This window comes from Sitophilus oryzae, unplaced genomic scaffold (genome assembly GCF_002938485.1).
Source record: "Sitophilus oryzae breed Bouriz unplaced genomic scaffold, Soryzae_2.0 scaffold_682_pilon_pilon, whole genome shotgun sequence".
Classification (NCBI taxonomy): domain Eukaryota; kingdom Metazoa; phylum Arthropoda; class Insecta; order Coleoptera; family Curculionidae; genus Sitophilus; species Sitophilus oryzae.
Window position 1 is genome coordinate 4,483,341 of NW_022147287.1, and position 18,551 is coordinate 4,501,891.

Consider the following 18,551-nt stretch of genomic DNA (forward strand, 5'->3'; position numbering starts at 1 on the left):
AAGTCAATCCGTTTTCCAAAAATCAGCTTTTTACGTCAAGGGCTTTAAGCAGGATCGTGATTAATCATTATTTCAATGGCCAGATTTTTCAAAACACCCTGTATACATTTTTAAAAAATCTTAAAATATTATTCTGAAAATTTTTCAGAATAAATAAATACCTAAATATTGAAACTTAATAACGTATTGAAACATACAGCGCCATAATATCTCGACCTCCGCCCGTTATGCTCGTAACAGGTTGAAAAACAATATATCTAAAACAACTGATGCGTTATTCTCCAACCTGTTTCGAACTTCCATCGACAATCGACCGATGCAGCAACGTTCCTTTCCCACTCCGATTATCTCGACCGCCACCCTGTTATGCTCGTAACAGGTTGAAAAACAACGTATCTAAAATGACTGCTTCTCCAACCCGTTGCGAGCCTCCATCGACAATCGACGGATGCAGCAGCGTTTCTTTCCCACTCCTGTTATCTCGACCGCCAGGCGTTATGCCCGCAACTGTTTCAAAAAACCTGCTTCTTTTATATCGTATTATTTTTAAGCTGTTGTGGGAAGCCCAATACCACCGTCGACGGCATCGACCGAAGCAGCTACGTTCACCGTAGCGCATTCCCCACTCCGTTGTCCGTTGTCTCGCCGCCTGTATCGATGGTTGACGAAATAACATGTTTTCCATCCATACTAGTTGTTTTTTGGAATTGTTTCGAGCAGCATAGAATTTCGTGGCGGTGCAGAGCGCCGACTTCGTTTTTCGTTTCACGAGCGGCCGATCTCTATGTGTCGTTATTTTATATCTGTTATTTTTTAGAAGTAGTAACGGTTGCGTTATGTTATTTCTAAATAATTGTTATAAAATAACAGATAGTTAAATAACAACCCATCACTATATTTTATGAAACACCCTGTATATATTTTTTAAAAATCTTAAAATATGTAAAACTACGAAATAAAATATACGTGTTTAAGAGTTTTTCCAAAAAACTCACCGGTTTTTAAATAAAAAATATTCGAATATTTGAGGGTGGTTTCACCCCCTTAGAATTCGAGTTTCGAAAAATCTCTTCTTATTGAACTTCTACACCCTAAAGTCAATCCGTTTTCCAAAAATCAGCTTTTTACGTCAAGGGCTTTAAGCAGGATCGTGATTAATCATTATTTCAATGGCCAGATTTTTCAAAACACCCTGTATACATTTTTAAAAAGTTCTGAAATATTATTCTGAAAAATTTTTCAGAATAAATAAATACCTAAATATTGAAACTTAATAACGTACTGAAACATACAGCGCCATAATATCTCGACCTCCGCCTGTTATGCTCGTAACAGGTTGAAAACAATATATATCTAAAACAATTGATGCGTTATTCTCCAACCGTTTCGAACTTCCATCGACAATCGACCGATGCAGCAACGTTCCTTTCCCACTCCGATTATCTCGACTGCCACCCTGTTATGCTCGTAAACAGGTTGAAAACAACGTATCTAAAATGACTGCTTCTCCAACCTGTTGCGAGCCTCCCATCGACAATCGACGGATGCAGCAGCGTTTCTTTCCTACCCTGTTATCTGACCGCCAGGCGTTATGCCCGCAACTGCCTAAAAACCTGCTTCTTTATATCGCATTATTTTAAGCTGTTGTGGAAGCCCAATCCTGTTATCTCGCTGGACCGCCCAGGCGTTATGCCCCCGCAACTGTTTCCAAAAACCTGCTTCTTTTATATCGTATTATTTTTAAGCTGTTGTGGGAAGCCCAATACCACCGTCGACGGCATCGACCGAAGCAGCTACGTTCACTAGTTGTTTTTTGGAATCGTTTCGAGCAGCATAGAATTTCGTGGCGGTGCAGAGCGCCGACTTCGTTTTTCGTTTCACGAGCGGCCGATCTCTATGTGTCGTTATTTTATATCTGTTATTTTTTAGAAGTAGTAACGGTTGCGTTATGTTATTTCTAAATAATTGTTATAAAATAACAGATAGTTAAATAACAACCCATCACTAGTTTCTATGCAATTTGACAAATAAATAAAGCTATCTCTTTAGTTGTCAGTTTTGAGTCAGTATTTTTTAATTCTCTTTCGTGTCGATTGCTGATTGAATTGGAGCCAGAAATGGCTCAAAACGAAATAAATAAATTACCAACATATTTAGGCTGAGGCGACAAACGCCATATCCAAACTACTTTCATTTAAATCCCGAATAACTTATGAAAAGGAATACAAAAATTTTCAAAAATGGAAGCAATTAAAAAACGTACGAGAAGAAATAAAGTTTTTAACCTATCCTCGCTGTTAAAGTATCATTTAATCTACCCTTGCGGTTAAAGTACTACTTTATCTACTATTTTTGATAGATATAAGGCAATTTTAACAGTTGCTATGAAAAAAAAACAATATTATACACATTTTGTAGTATATCTTTACTTGATTCAAGTACTATTTTCATATTTATATGAAAGACTGAAAGGACGTTAAAGCAACCATTTTGATAAAACTTTGTCAAGTTTGTTCTTTTCTATGTTTCTTTTGATAAATTAAACTTTTTTTTGAGTCTGTTACGCTTTTCTGTATCAATTTAATTTAATTTCTTGTTTATTTTATATTTGGTTCTATATGAAAAGTGTCTAAATCTGAAAATATATTAAACCTCTACTTGATTTTTTTCGATTTGACATCATTTATAAAACAAGGTTTAAACATTATAATACTGTAATTAGATTAAAAATTACCAGAGTATATTTTTTCGGTCTTTAATATAGCCAAAAAATTTAGAAACTCTGGAAATTAAGAAGAAAAAAACTTTAAGAGCTCTAGAAAGAATTTAAATTCAAATAACGCGAACTTTAGGAATTCCAACTTCAAAATAATTAAGGTGAAGTTAATGGTTATATCTGGTAATTTTTATTTCGTTTAAACATTCCTTTCTTTTGACAGAAAATAAGAACTCTTAAGTTCTTATACAGGGTGGTCCGAACTGTATTCCGGAAACTTCAGCAGCATATTCCGCAGATAAAAATAAGTAAAAAAGTTTCTATAAATGTAAGTCATAAAGTGCTTAGTTTCGGAGATACAGGGTGTAGAAGTTGCATTTTTATTTCGACTTTTTCCAAATAATTTCTGAAGTAACGTCAATATTAAGCCCAAATTATATTTACGAGTAAACCGGTACTCGTATAGGAGTACGAGTTTAAATGAAAATTTGTGTCTGGGTGTTTTTTCACATGAGAAATTTGATTTTGATATCAACATGACTCCTACTTGTAGAGGGTACACAACTTCTACATCCTGTATCTCCGAAACTACTGTTTGACCAGCGGATCTGAAGCTACGGAAGGAATGCGAGAAAAAAAAATCGTTATTGCCACGTTTATCTATAAAATTGCAAAATTGCCAGACATGAACTATAAATTTAATATATTTTTATTATATATAATGTGTTTAGCATATATTCTGACGTATATTACTAAGGAATTTTAACGTAGTTCATATTGTTCGATATGTTTTATTTAATAACTTATTTCTTTCATTCTGTATAATCTGCTTATTATGAAAGTTGAAGATTTTTCAGCGATATCATTGACAAACCGGCATCGCCGCGCATGGCCGCCTATTCATCGAACATGATTGGCGAGAGTACGTCACATGATTTGTTACCACGCGGTTGCCATGGCTTTTGCGCCTTCCCTATTCGCTTGCTTTATCCCCAACTTCACGGTCTCTTCTGAAAAGAGTAGGAATATTAAATACTATTGAAATATCCAGTGGCGTGCTGTTTTTTTGATCATTATTACTTTATTTCATTATTTTATACCGGTTATCCTAAACTTTATTCGTCTATATATTTTCGTATATTTGATAGTTAAGTTGTGTTTTTATTGTTTATCTTGTTATAATGTTTTTCGTTCGTAGTTTTTAATTATTAATATCAAAGTTTAATCGTTTATTTGTGTTTTAAAATGAATAAATTTGTTAAGGGTAAGACGCTTACATAGTCAGACAAGAAAATAATAACTAATTTATATAAGTAAGTTAATAATAACGTGGATGAAATCTCATTTGGTTTATTTCCTTGTGTTTTATAATAGGGTTTGCGATGAAGAAGCTACAGAGAGTTCGCTTAATTTGCCGCTTAAACGTAAACTTGAGCGGATGTATCGGCTATAAAAAAATCACAGAAGATAAAAAAAAGGCTGAAAACTAACCCTCCGATAAAATGATATCCAGCTCTGGAAAACGATCACGTGAGACTGCTGTCGAAAAGCTCGACGACTTTTTCGAAGTGGTCAGGAATTTGATAAATAGATTTTATCTCGAATTCAAACTCGTCCCCGCAATTAGAAAGCTTTTTGCAAAAATTGCAGGAAGAATCGAATTTTCCCTTTGCAGGGAAACGCTTAGGGAGTTATTAAAATCAAATGATTTTTTTGGCGTAAATGTCAAAATAACAGATGAATATTAATGGAGCGGCCCATTATATTGCAGAGAGAAATTATTTTTTACTGGCATTTACTTTTAAAAAATAAATGAAATATTAATGGAGCGGCCCAACTATATTGCAGAGAGAGATATAAATCTATACGCGAAATTCGAAAATATAGCCAAGTATTATCTATTTGGATGAAACATATGGGTAGACAATGACCTAACCTTTAAAAACTGCTGGCGGAGCGATACCATATCTGGTGTAATAGGCAATATTGGATCTACTGGTGAGTAAAATTATGTTTTGTTTCGCGCTTCCAAAATTAACTATTTTCAAGATTTTTTTTTTTTTGCTGGAAATAGTTATATCTAAAATATGTATTATAGAAAAAAATATAGTTAGTATAGATATATAAATAAATATACCTCAAGACTCAGTCTTGATCATCTGCTGATGGCTGACATGGTTAGCGAAAACGTGCGTCCAGTGTAAAATTAAAAGTGTTTTTGGTGTATTGTACTGATATAGTGTTTTATTTTGCTGTGTAACACCAAAGGTTCCAACCCCAGCTGTAATTATTTCTTCTATTATATTAACAACACAATAATAAAATTATTCAAAATATTTAAGGGAGCTTTAATAAAAGCTTTAGTGTTTATCTACTAACTCAACAGTAACGATTCAGCATAAAGTTTTTTGAAAAAATTATTAATCTGAGTATTATATTTATGATACACATTATTTCATATAACACCGTACGCCCATGCCTATTTTATGAAAGAAATTGGGCGTGTTTTGTTTACAACTGCGTTCCCCTGCCGATACCCCGTAGCTACAGATCCGTTGGTCACACTATAAGATTTTAAGACATACATTCATACGAACTGTTATTTATTTTAATGGGCAGAATATGCTGCCAAACTTTCCGGAATACAGTTCGGACCACCCTGTATATAAAAACGATAAAAGATGAATTTTTATATTATTGTAATATTTTTTTATAGAAATGCTTTTGAATAAGCCTTTTTTTTATATTTAAATTAGAATTAAAATTCAATTTTTAAAAAATATTTTCTTTTACAATCAATATATTTCCTTGGATTGCGAAAAATCTAAGTTAATTTCTGAATATTTTTATTTCCTAGGTATAGCTCAATGGTGATGTAGTGTAGGTGTAAGAAAATCTCTATATTGAACTATACTTTGTTTATAAAATTTGATCGGAAGTGACAAAACAAATAAAGCTTCACAATGTACTAATCGAATTGTTTTTAATTTCTAAAAATAAAATTTTGGTTTTAATTCTAAAATGGATTGTAATTAACACATTTTAAAATAGTACAGATATAGTAACTATTGTACAGGGTGGGTCAAATTCGACGCTTTTAAATGGAAACAACCTTTTCTATAGGAGATAGACAAAAACTAATATCGGTGTCTGGAGCTCAGTTTTTGTTAAAAACATGATGGTGAAAACCGCATATCGATATCTGTTACCGTTTCGGAGTTACGGGGTGTTTTTCAAAAATATGCATTTTTAACAAATCGCTGTAACTTTTTTGCTATGGAAAATTTTGTATTTTTATGCAAACATTTTCAAAGCACCTTTTTACGTAGAAAATGGTTTAAGTATAATTTTTTTAAAATTAATAATTTAAGAATTATCAACAGAAAATTTGATTTTTTATATGGGACACCCTGCATATTTTTAATTAGCTGAAAAGAATTTAAAATTACCTTTCCAAAAATATAGCACACTTGATATTTTGTTATAATCCCTTCGAAATACAGATTTTTTAAAAGTTCGCCACTTTTAACTAGTAGCCTTTGGACCCCTCATTGATCATATGCCCTTAATGGAACTCGAAAACATATTTTTCCAGCAAGACGACGCACCGCCTCTGAACGCTGAAGTTATCAGCAAATTTCTGCAGCCAAATTCAAGAATAATTGAATAGCTGACCAAGAACCCAGCCGTTGGCCGTCGAGGCCGCCTGACTTAGTGCCCATGGATCTAATCCTATGGATATATTTGCGAAAGAATAAAGGTTCCTTATTCTTCTGTATAATCTAGACAAGAATTAGAAATACTTAGCAGTCATGAGAGGGTATCTTTTACCCCCACTGAGTTAATGAATTCCGCAAGAAATGTTCAAAAACTGCCCCGTCTGTCCATAACAGAAGACGGTCGATATGTCGAACACCTGTAGCAAAATCTCATGTCCTGGTTTGCTATTTATTTTTATTGTTATGAGATATAGTTTAAATGTGTTGATGTTGGTTAAATATATTTTAAATTGTTATAAAATTCTGCATCTCTCTCATAGCAAATATTATTTTCGTTTTAATTGATGCTCACAGCTAGAATTTTTTTGCATTGCAGCCGGTGCCATTCAAAGCCTACTTATTTAAAGCGGGCGAATTTTTATATACTCTATATCTCGAAGAGGAATCGAGCAAAATATCAAGTGTGTTATATTTTTGGAAAGGTAATTTTAAATTCTTTTCAATAAATTAAAAATATACAGGGTGTCCCATATAAAAAATCCATTTTTCTGTTGATAACTCTTGAATTATTAATTTTTAAAAAATTATACTTAAACAATTAAATTCTACGTAAAAAGGTGCTTTGGAAATATTTTCATAGAAATATAAAATTTTCCATAGCAAAAAAGTTACAGCGATTTGTTAAAAATGCACATTTTTGAAAAACACCCCGTAACTCCGAAACGGTAACAGATATTGATGTGCGGTTTTCACCATCATGTTTTTGATGAAAATTGAGCTCCAGACACCGTTATTAGTTTTCGTCTATCTCCTATAGAAAAGGATGTTTCCATTTAAAAGCGTCGAATTTGACCCACCCTGTACAGGATAGTCTAATATATTTTTTTAGGTTAGTTATAGAGCAAATCTAGTATGATCTGATCGTAAATCGTAATGACAGTATTACAATTTTCAATTTTTCCTCTACTTTTTAAAGTGTCACCCTGTATGTACTAAGTAAATTTGGGTTTCTACGTAATCTCTCTATAAATATCATCCAGTTCCAACTCATTAAATCGAAGAGCAAATAGGCAAACGTGTGGTTCAAATAATGACATTGATTAAAAATGATTAACTAAGTTTGTTAGACAGTTAGTGCTTCATAGCCGTCTATAAAGTTTGCCTAGGGCCATATAACTTTATCGAATAGTTATTTAAAAAATTTAATGGAGTATCGGTGGTGAAATTTTGAAGTATTTCCATTGCTTATATAGATAGACGTGACTTTGTTTTAAACTTACATTGTTCTTAGCGATGAGATATTGGAGAAGCTGCCTTCTTCGATGACTCGCAAATTGGGCAAATCAGAGAGAATTCTGTAAAAAATAAAAAAGGAATTTACAGTATAAAATTGATTGGTCGAAATTTGACGAAAGAATAAAAAAGTTGGAGAATCTTAACTTTTGAGGCAGTTGAGGTGGTCATTCTGGATTTGATGTTTTTTTGCGACGAAAAAGTTCTGAATAAATTTCTAGTGAATTAAATTTAGTAATTAATAAACTTTTCTATGTATACAGGGTTCGGCAATAGTGCGTCGGGCATCTGTAGCTCCTAGAATAAAAAAATTGGGAGTTTTGATTAAGTGCAGACCTAAATTATGTACTAGGATGTATTTCAGGAAAATATTTTAACTTCTATAGGGTGGCTCAAAAAAGTGTGAGTGGATCGGGATGATTTTTTTTAAATGGAACACCCTGTATATTATTGCATTTTTAGCTTCCTTTCAGATCACTTTACATACTCCTAAGACATGAGTAAATATATTTCGATAATTTCAGAGATATTAATAAATAAATAAAAATTATATATTTTTCAGCCTTCAGCCAAAAAAATATTAATAATACAAGAACTGTTCTGAAAACAAAACTATATTAGATATTTACTTTAGATGGTCTATTCTTACTTTGCTATAAATATGGAAATCGCAAATCATACAGGATGTTCAAAATTCTACGCCAAACTTTCTAAAATATAAAATAATTTTTCTTCGTTTTTTTAAAAGGAACACCCTGTATATTATTTTTTCAAGAGATGGAGAATTAAAAAATTAACATTTTTTATATTTAGAGTATTTCAAAATTTTTAACGGTTTCGCAGATATTCCCGGTTTTGTATTTCATATGGCATTTTCCACAGTAAATTTTCATCAAAGCCACCTAATGATTTTTCTCTCGTATTTTACCATTGGAAGCGCCATATGAAATAATACTGCGTGTATCCGGAAAACTATTAAAAATTTTGAAATACTTTAAATACAAAAAATGTTAATTTTTTAATTCTCCATCTAATAAAAAAATAATATACAGGGTGTTCCATTTAAAAAAAAGAAGAAAAATTATTTTATATCTTTGAAAGTTTGGCGTAAAATATTGAACATCCTGTATGATTTACGATTACCATATTTATAGCAAAGTAAGAATAGCCCATCTAAAGTAAATATCTTATATAGTTTTGATTTCAGAAGGGTTGAAAAATATTTATTTTTGATTTATTTTTTAATATCTCGGAAACTATCATAATATATTTACTCATATTTTAGGATTATGTAAAGTGACCAGAAAGGAAGCCAAAAATGCAATAATATACAGGGTGCACCATTTAAAAATATCATCCTGATCCACTCACACTTTTTTGAGCCACCCTATAGAAGTTAAAATATTTTCTGGAAATACATCCTGGTATATACTTCAGGTTTGCACTTAAACAAAATTCTCAATTTGTTTATTCTAGGAGCTACAGATGCCCGACGCACTATTGCCGGACCCTGTATATTAAATTGACATAAACGTGTTTTTTTTTACAACTTGTTGCATTTTTAATAAAAATAAGTGGCAAATTTAAATAACAAAAAGTTGTAGAAGACTTAATTCTTGACAATTTTCAGATAAGAATTTTTTTGTATAGTATACCGGGTACGGTTTTAAAAGTGGCTCATCACTAAATTTTTTTATTTTTCCAGATAAAAAAACCAGATTTGGTATGTTAGTATATGACATACATTAGGGTTGATTGACGTATTCAATTGTTTTTGGCCATTTCCTGTTTTACCGGAAATTACTACAACTTTTGATTTTTAAATGGCACCCTTGGTATATTTTTACTTTATTCCATAGAAAATGACACTCTGACTAGAATTACATATCATATGTCAACTTGTGATATTTTCGCTTACAAAAATCGTATTTTAAATTTCATTCTAGAGTGTTATGGCCGTGTTAAAAACACTAATTTCACTCAAGGAGCCTTTAATAGTACAATTCTTTTTCCTTCATTTTTTTCTCTCTGAAACTTTCGTCTTTTCTTCCTAACTGCCAATATTTCATTATGTATGTGCTCTGACCACCAGTATGGCATGCTGTAATCATCGTTGCATCTAATTATTCTTGTAGTGCTTTCTTTGAATGCTTTCTGAACCAGTAATATGCAACTTTCGACGGTTTCGTCGCTACGTCCGCTGACTAAACGATTCTTGAAAATCTTATCCATTTTAGCTAGATCTGGAGCTCCCTTTTTGTACGTTCTTTTGTTTTTATATTTAGATTTTGGTATTTTGATAAGTATGAATTGGTGCTCTAGGAGAGATTTTTGGTCAAGTATCTTCCAAGTTGGTGTTAACATCATGGTTGTGTCGCAGCCATAGACTTAAAATAAAATATAGACTGAGCATCTCATTCATAAATAGCTGGAACATGCGGTCAGACAATGTCTTGTTATTGTTGTGTTATTGTTTTAGGTTATAACGAGTGCGACACGAGCGATAGATAGGTTGTCTCTGTCGTAACGGTCGTTCCCTGACGACTCTGCCGAGAAACACAACACTGTCTTTCGTTTCTCAAGTACACCTGATCTCTCCGTCATCATAGCCGGGTAATTTTTTTATTTTAATGAAGCTATAATTAAATTAAAAATATATCGTATTTAAACTTTTTATATTTTATTAAGATTTAGGACAGGTTTTTAAATAAAAGTTTAGAAAAAACGTCTTAGAGTCCAAAAGGATAAAAAATAATAAAATACACGTTATAAGAAGAAATTTTATAATCTAAATTACGTAATTTTTGAAATTAATAATGAATTTTTAATTTTAGTCAAACATTTACAACCCCTAATATTAATCAAAACAGGATCTATTCCACAGATATAATAGAATCGGCGACAGGGAGAGAAAAAAAAATATGATTGTTGTAATTTTTTTTCTGGTTAAGTGATGTCTTATGTAAATTAGAGAAAACATAAATATGTTCCATTAAAGCAAGGAAGGTGATGATGACAAACTTTTGGCATTTTCGCATATGGTTTAATTGTAATTGTAACACGCGGTTCATAACGACAATTTGACTCGAAATACCAAGTGTGTGGTATCAATATATTCATAAAAAAATGCTTTTTCCAAATATGCTAATGAGTCACCCTTGTTCCATTTGAAAAAATTGACATATGTATGATTAAAAATACGATTTGTACATCTTTTAACCGGCCTACACAAGACACGAAACCCATTAGACGATCAAAACTATTTTTCCAAGGTTCCTTGATTAAAACTTAGTGTTTTTAACAACACCATGACACCCTGGATTGAAATTTAAAATACGATTTGTTTTTAAGCGACAATGTCAAAAGTTGACATATGATATGTCATCCTATTCAGAGTGTCATTTTTTATCGAATAAAGTAGCAATATACCGAGGGTGCCTTTAAAAATCAAAAGATGTAATCATTTCGGTGAAACAGGAAGAGACCAAAAACAATTAAATATGTCAATAAATCCTAATTTATGTCATATACCTACTAACATACAAATCTGTCTTTTTTTATCTGAAAAAATAAAAAAGTTATAGGGGTGAGCCACTTTTGAGACGACCCAGTATATTAAAAAATATTGTTTCATAATGTAATATCATTTTAAAATTCTTGTATGTTATTTTAGATTCTGAAGATAATTTTAATAAACCGGAATATATTTTTAATAAAAACATTATTAATTATTAACAGGGTTATAATTATGATTTTGTTACAATGTAAGTAAATAATGTAAAAAAAATATCTAAATAAGCGCTTTTCTACAACAACGCCACTGACTTCCAATGGGTAAATTGAGAGTTGCCTACCGGTCAAAAGTCGTTTCAAGATCAATGGATTATTTAAGTCAAATTTCTTGCAAATTTGGCACTGGCAAACCATATTTTATAGTTCTTGAACAGAAAAAGTCAATAAAATAAACACTTAAGGACTACAAGCTAAGAAAATGCGTTAATACAGCCGGGGAGATAGCGGCAACAAAGCTTTACCGCACACGTGCAACACGTACTACTAGGTAATAAATGAATGAATAGGCTCCCTCGCCTTTAATCGGTGTTGCCATATTGTAAAGAACTTATCCTTTTTAAACAGTATCCGACTTATAATTTAGTAGTATAAGGACTATTTAATACATCTATGGAATATTAAAACCTACTTTATTGAACTGTAGTATTAATATCTCAATATATGTGTATAACAAGAAAAAAAATATTGATAATATTAAAGACGTGACAAAGGCTCGGTCGACTGTACCCAGAAGTAAACATGTGTACAAAAAAGATTGTTTGTCCGCGTTGAGATGTAAATAGTGTAGTCTATATTTTATTTTAAGTCTATGGCCGCAGCACATTGTTAAATCTATGTAATGTAAGTTCTTGCGGTATCAATGCAAAATGTAATTCTATACGGCGCTCCTGTATGGGTCGAGGCACTAAAATTCCAACGGACGAAAAATATATTGTTTTCCACGCATAGAAAAATGGCCCTAAGGATCTGTTCAACGTATCGTACGTTATCAACAGATGCCGTGTTGGTTATAGCTGGGCTGATCCCGCTGCATTTAGCAGCTGAGGAAAAGCGAGAGTTATATGTCAAACCAGAGATTAACGATGAGGTGAAAAACCATCAACGACGAGGTACCTATCAAAAATGGCAAGAGGAGTCGGATACATCCGACAAAGGAAGGTGGACTAGAAAGTTAATACACAACGTGGAGGACTGGACAAGTAGGAAATACGGAGACGTGGACTATTACATTACGCAGTTTCTTTCCGGGCATGGAATCTTCATGGACTTCTTGCACAGAATAAAGAAAATACCAAATGGCAACTGCATGTACTGCGACGAAATCGACGATGCCGAGCATACGTTGTTCTGCTGTCCAAGATGGGAAAACGGAAGGTCTGCCTTATTGTCGGATGTAGGAATGTTAACTTCGGACACCTTGATTATGAAAATGACCAAAACTAGCGAAATATGGGGAAAGGTAGGGGCATTTATGAAAGAAATAATAATAGAGAAAGGAAAAGATGAAAAAGCAAGAAATGCGGAAGTATCCTAAAAATAAATAGGAGAGAATTATAGATAAAAAAACAACATAGATAAAATAACGTATGTACCCGAAGTAATGCCATGCGACGGTTCCGGGTAAGGGGTGAGTAGGAGCTGACTCCTCGGAGGTGGACTTTTTTAGTGGGTAACAATTCGCCTCCCACACTGTTTGGGGTTCGTTTCTGTGATCGTCTCTCTCGAGATGGTGATGGGAACGAACACCACTCGCCTATTAAAGGTTTTTTACCACCCCCACAAAAAAAAATCAAGGAGCCTTGGAAAGACAGATTTGATCGTCTAATATTTTTCGTGTCTTGTCCTGACCGGTTAAAATATGCCCAAATCCTATTTTTTTCTAATGGAACAAGGGTGGCTAGATTTTGAAAAAGCATTTTTTACGAATAATTTGATACCACACACTTGGTATTTCGAGTCAAATTGTTGTTGTGAACCACATGTTACCATTTTAAATAAACCATATGCGAAAATGTCAAAAGTTGACATATGATATGTCATTCTATTCAGAGTGTCATATTCTATCGACTAAGGTAAACAAATGTCAAGGGTGTCATTTAAAAATCAAAAGTTGTAGTCATTTCCGGTGGTACAAGAAGTGACCAAAAACAATTGAATACGTCAACCAATTCTAATTTATGTCATATACTAGGGTGCAAAATCTCGTTTTTTTATCTGAAAAAATAAAAAAGTTCTAGGGGTGAGCCACTTTTGAGAAGCGCTCGGTATAGCTACCATTCTTGAAATATGAGCCAAACTTATATTTTGTTAAGTAAACACCCTGTATATTATTCTTTTATTTGTCTTGTTATGAGCTTTCAAAAAATATAATATACTCTATGCCAATTTTCATAAAAAATGTAAAAAATGCATTAAGTAGCATGAGGTGGAAATCGCATCATTCTATCTCTACTCCTAAAAAAGAAACTCAATAAAACACACGAAAATAGGATATCTTGTATATTTTGGGTCTAAACAAATCAAAGAAAATGGTTAGTCTATCTTTTCTACCAATATTTATTGACAAATTGTATTAATGCAACAACTTTTGACAATATTATTTTATTATTATTAGACCAGAAAGAAATTTTTGATTTTATTTAACAATTTTTTTCTTTAACCGCAAGGCCATATAAATACTTCAGAGTTTAAAATGTAACAACAGTTCTTAACACCAGTGGTCGAAGTGCTAAACAGAACCGTTTTAAGTGATTATCACTTTTTGTTAATGGATCAACGACAACAAACAAAAGAAGAACAAACTAAAAAAAATGTTTTGTTATAAAAAAATTCGTGGAATATTTTCGGATTTCAATGGAATTACATGTCTGGGTTTACATGCAGTATGTCCCCTGATTGTCTTTAGAAGAGGAAAACCTTTTTTATTATTGACATTTTAAGAAAAATGCATATTGCTTGAAAAATTTTGCTTGCTCTAAAAGGATTAATCCCAGAAAGAGAAATTTCCTGACATTGTGATTCGTTTTGACACTTTAGTTTTGTATTACGAGTTTTTAGTTTAAATTAATTGTGTTGTGACACTTTAAGCTTAGAAATTTTTACTAGCAGACCTTGCAGTCGAACATTGTTCTTTTTAGAACATCTTTTAGTGCGAAGTATACAAGATAGCTTAATAGCCGTTGTAAAAAACTCATCGCAAGCTTATTAGAATATTTTGAACGGGATAGCGGTAGTAATGGCCCTTTAAGTCCCTTAAGTAGGCGATCAACTCAGTATCAATCAATTCGAAATTGGTCAAAGAATGCATAGAGAAGCTGAATAAATTAGGCAAAGAAAACAATGTCCTCCTACACTGGGTGCCTGCTCACCAAGGGATAGAAGGCAATGAAAAAGCAAATAATCTAGCTAGGAAAGGAGCGAACACTAACTGGACCAGAACCGTTCTGCTTTCCAAGTGGTAACCAACTCAAGGCGGAACTCAAGAACTTGGAAGATTCCATCCGCAACCTGGAATGGAAATCTTGCAATGGTCTAAGACACTCGAAGAAGTTTCTGAGGGCTTATGATCAAGAAAAATCACAGATCTTCCTGGGTCGAGTAAGAACAATCTTCGGATTGTCACGGGGTTTTTAACAGGACACTGTCTCCTCAATGAACACCTCAGTAGATTGAAACTAAGAAGAAACGGCGAATGCAGATTCTGTGGGGAAGATGGTGAAACACCAGTACACCTCATCACTGAGTGCGCCGAGACGACAACCATTCATGCCATGAATTTTGATACGACTGATATTGGAGATGGAGAACTACCCTCTATAAAACCGTCCCAGATACTGGCTTTTGTCAAAGCCCTGAGACTGTATGATGAGTTATGATTCAAGAAAGGGGGACACAATGGATCTGTAAGGTCGAAGTGATTAACCCCCCTCCCACTCATTCTAAAATTCCAAAAAAAAAAGTCCCTTAAGTGCTGTTAAGGAGGTGAGTTTTGTTGATGTAAATAATAACTGTTTATATATTATTTATAATTAATTTATTTTTGTTTCCCGAAATATTCTGATTAAAAGAAACGCTACTAAAAGTTTATTTGCTATGATCTATATGTTCCTCCGTACTTACACATCCTGTAATCTACTCTTGTAAGGCTCCAACGACTTTCCTGTGATGAGCTTTATATCCTTAGACTCGGATATGATCAGTCTGTTCAGACTCGAGTTCAATTTGTCCGGGATTTCTGTCATACCGTTTCCTCTACAGTGAACTTCAAAATCGTCCTCGTGCGAGTACACTGAACAGTTGAAGGGTGCTCCTTGGGCCATAACTAGGTCTAAGGTGACTAGATTAAACAAGACATACCATAGCGCGAGTTGGACCAAATAGCGCATGACCTGCAAGAGAAAAAAAATAGATTAATAAATGGAGTGGTCAGAATTAAAATCGATCAAGTCCAATTTCCTACTATTTTAAGATAATCGTCTTTATACATTTGATTGATTCATTTTCCAGTAGAAAAATGAATCAAGTCATACTTCACGCATTAAGCAGCTTAGAAATTAAGTGTATTCAAGATCTGTTCGCTACTGCGCATCACAACATCGCCCTGTATTTCAGGAACTAAGGAGGCTAGGACAAATATATGTGTAGCATATTTAGTTTCATAAAAAATTAAGCAAAGTATTGTGAAAATCGCATCATTGTATCTCTAGTTATAAACGAGAAATTCCATAAAACACACGACAATGGGATACTCTGTACAGATGTGATGCGCAGTAGTGAAAACCACACACAGTAGATTAAGCCACAGTAGATTAAGCCACACCTAAAATTCCAAATACACGTGCTTGGATTAAGGATTAATTAAGGTTTGCAGAGCTTCAGCATTTGCCATAAAATAGCGGGCCATTTGTTACAAAACCATATAAATTATATATCGCTGTAATCACAAAACTTCAATCTATTTCCGTATTGTAACGGAATTTTAAATTATGTCTTTATTTTCGAGAAAATTTAGTCCAAACATAGGGAATATTTTGTTGATGTTTGATCATCAAAATCTTAAAAATAAAAAAGTTGTCTAAAAATGTGCTACAATACGGATATACATAGTATAATACCTTATCTTTAATTCCCTTCTTCATTTGTGTAAAAATACCTAGCCAGTTTTACATAAAACGTTAAATTCCGAACGCTTATTTTGCTACTTTTTCGGACTAGGTGAAATGGACTCTTAACCAAAACATAAAACATTAACGTATAATTTTAATGCCTGCTATATTATGGATAGGGTAAACTGATAAATATCTTTTCGGTAAAAATACCTGCGCTCGTATAATTAATGGATCTAGATTATTTATTAACCGTACGATAAACGTATTTTAATTGAGTGTTTACACAAGCTTTAGTGTTATCGATTAATAAATCTGACACTATACCGAATATCGCACCTACAGACTAATTTATTCAGGCTTCAATGAAATGATGATTGATAGTTATAACGGAAATTTAGTTCATTCAGTAGATTATTTATAATATTAAATAATTTCGTATATGGTAATATTATATCGTGTGGTGGCATCGGAAAAATGGAAAACACACACATGTAAATTTTGAAAATGCCAAATATTTGCTCGCCAGATGATTTTATGCAAAAGTTGTATTAAACTTTTTTGAAAAATTTTGAGAAATTTCTATTTGTTTTTTATTCACCCTGTATATAACAAGAGGCAGGTTTGACTTTGACGTTTGACAGATGACAGGTTTGATGTTTGACATTTGACGTTTGACAGATGACAGGCTTGACATTTGACGTTTGACGTTTGATAGGTGACAGGTTTGACGTTTGACAGGCGACAGGTGACAGGTTTGACAGGTGACAGGTGACAGTCCCCTGCTCCTCGCGCATGCCCAGTGCCCACTCCTGGCTTCCACCGCCACCGCCTGGCGCAGAATCGGTCATCTACCTCTACTAGTGGCATTAAAGTTGTAGGTTCTTTCGTCTAGCATTTCGTTTTATTTGACGGAGGCATTTAAATGTTATCTGCAAAAATCTACCTTCAAAATACTAAAATTTTATACGGCCCAGAGAAAGCTACAATTAAAATACCAGCAAAAATACGATTTTGTTATTGTCAAGGGTGGTTTGGAAATGCTGGTTATTTTTTATTCTAAATTTTGGAATGATCATCTACAGAATTAGTTGAACATTACTTGTACATTACTTTAGTTTTTGATAAATTAATTTTGAGACCTACTTTATTACTTTTTTCCATAGCAACTGTTAAAATTGCCTTATATCTATCAAAAATAGTAGATAAAATATTTTTTTATAGTACTTTAACCACAAGGGTAGATTAAATGATACTTTAACAGCGAGGATAGGTTAAAAACTTTATTTCTTCTCGCACGTTTTTTAATTGCTTCCATTTTTGAAAATTTTTGTATTCCTTTTCATAAGTTATTCGGGATTTAAATGGAAGTAGTTTGGATATGGCGTTTGTCGCCTCAGCCTGAATATCTGTTGGTAATTTACTTATTTCGTTTTGAGCCATTTCTGGCTCCAATTCAATCAGCAATCGACACGAAAGAGAATTAAAATATATTGAAACCATAATTTTTGAATAAAATTCATAGAAAATCCCCCTTTATTATTATGCTCAAACTGACAACTAAAAGAGACAGCTTTATTTATTTGTCAAATTACATAGAAACCAACGCCAACCCAGCACAATATTTTTTCTACTCGTAATAAATTCCTTGAAATAATAATTTCTGAATATTTTTTAAAACGTAACTGGCTATGGAAAAAGATATTGTTTTATACACGACGATAAAATTGCATTATCTTCTCCCGAAATTAATTCATCTTTTCGATCGACTATAAAATACCATTTTATCGTCTTGTATAAAAAATAACTATTAGAGGCTATTGCTTCTTTCATTATAATTTTGGCATTATTAAAATCTATGATGTGTCCTGTGTCCCATAATAAGTATCTTGCTTTAAGAATTTTTTAAAAGATTCGCCGCAAAAAAGTGTAAAAATCATTTTTGTTATGCTGTATTCGTAGACCTTCGATATGTTTATGTTGGAAATTTAGAACAATTATCGTCTTGAGATGAAATTGTTACATATTTGCTTTTGCGTCACATGTAAATTTCATATTGGAAATGTAAATCAAAACAGTCTTAAATCTATTTTAGCACCACATTTTTTTTTTCATTTTAAAATATTTTTGAAAGAAACAACAACA

General features: G+C 32.7%; 1 protein-coding gene and 1 long non-coding RNA gene across 4 annotated transcripts in view; one reads left to right on the plus strand and one right to left on the minus strand.

The window, feature by feature from the left end:
• The window catches only part of LOC115887940, a 71,517-nt gene that overhangs the window by 33,705 nt on the left and 19,261 nt on the right, over nucleotides 1–18,551 (plus strand). The gene's annotated exons all lie outside the window — the stretch shown is intronic.
• The window catches only part of LOC115887937 (lutropin-choriogonadotropic hormone receptor-like), an 89,296-nt gene that overhangs the window by 28,052 nt on the left and 42,693 nt on the right, over nucleotides 1–18,551 (minus strand). For all 3 annotated transcript variants that reach the window (XM_030907472.1, XM_030907471.1, XM_030907470.1), the window contains exons 2-3: nucleotides 15,421–15,689; nucleotides 7,716–7,790 (exon numbers count right to left, since the gene is read on the minus strand). In XM_030907472.1, the coding sequence (XP_030763332.1) occupies nucleotides 7,716–7,790; nucleotides 15,421–15,686 (341 nt within the window). In that variant the 5' untranslated portion in view covers nucleotides 15,687–15,689. The remainder of the gene's footprint in view (nucleotides 1–7,715; nucleotides 7,791–15,420; nucleotides 15,690–18,551) is intronic.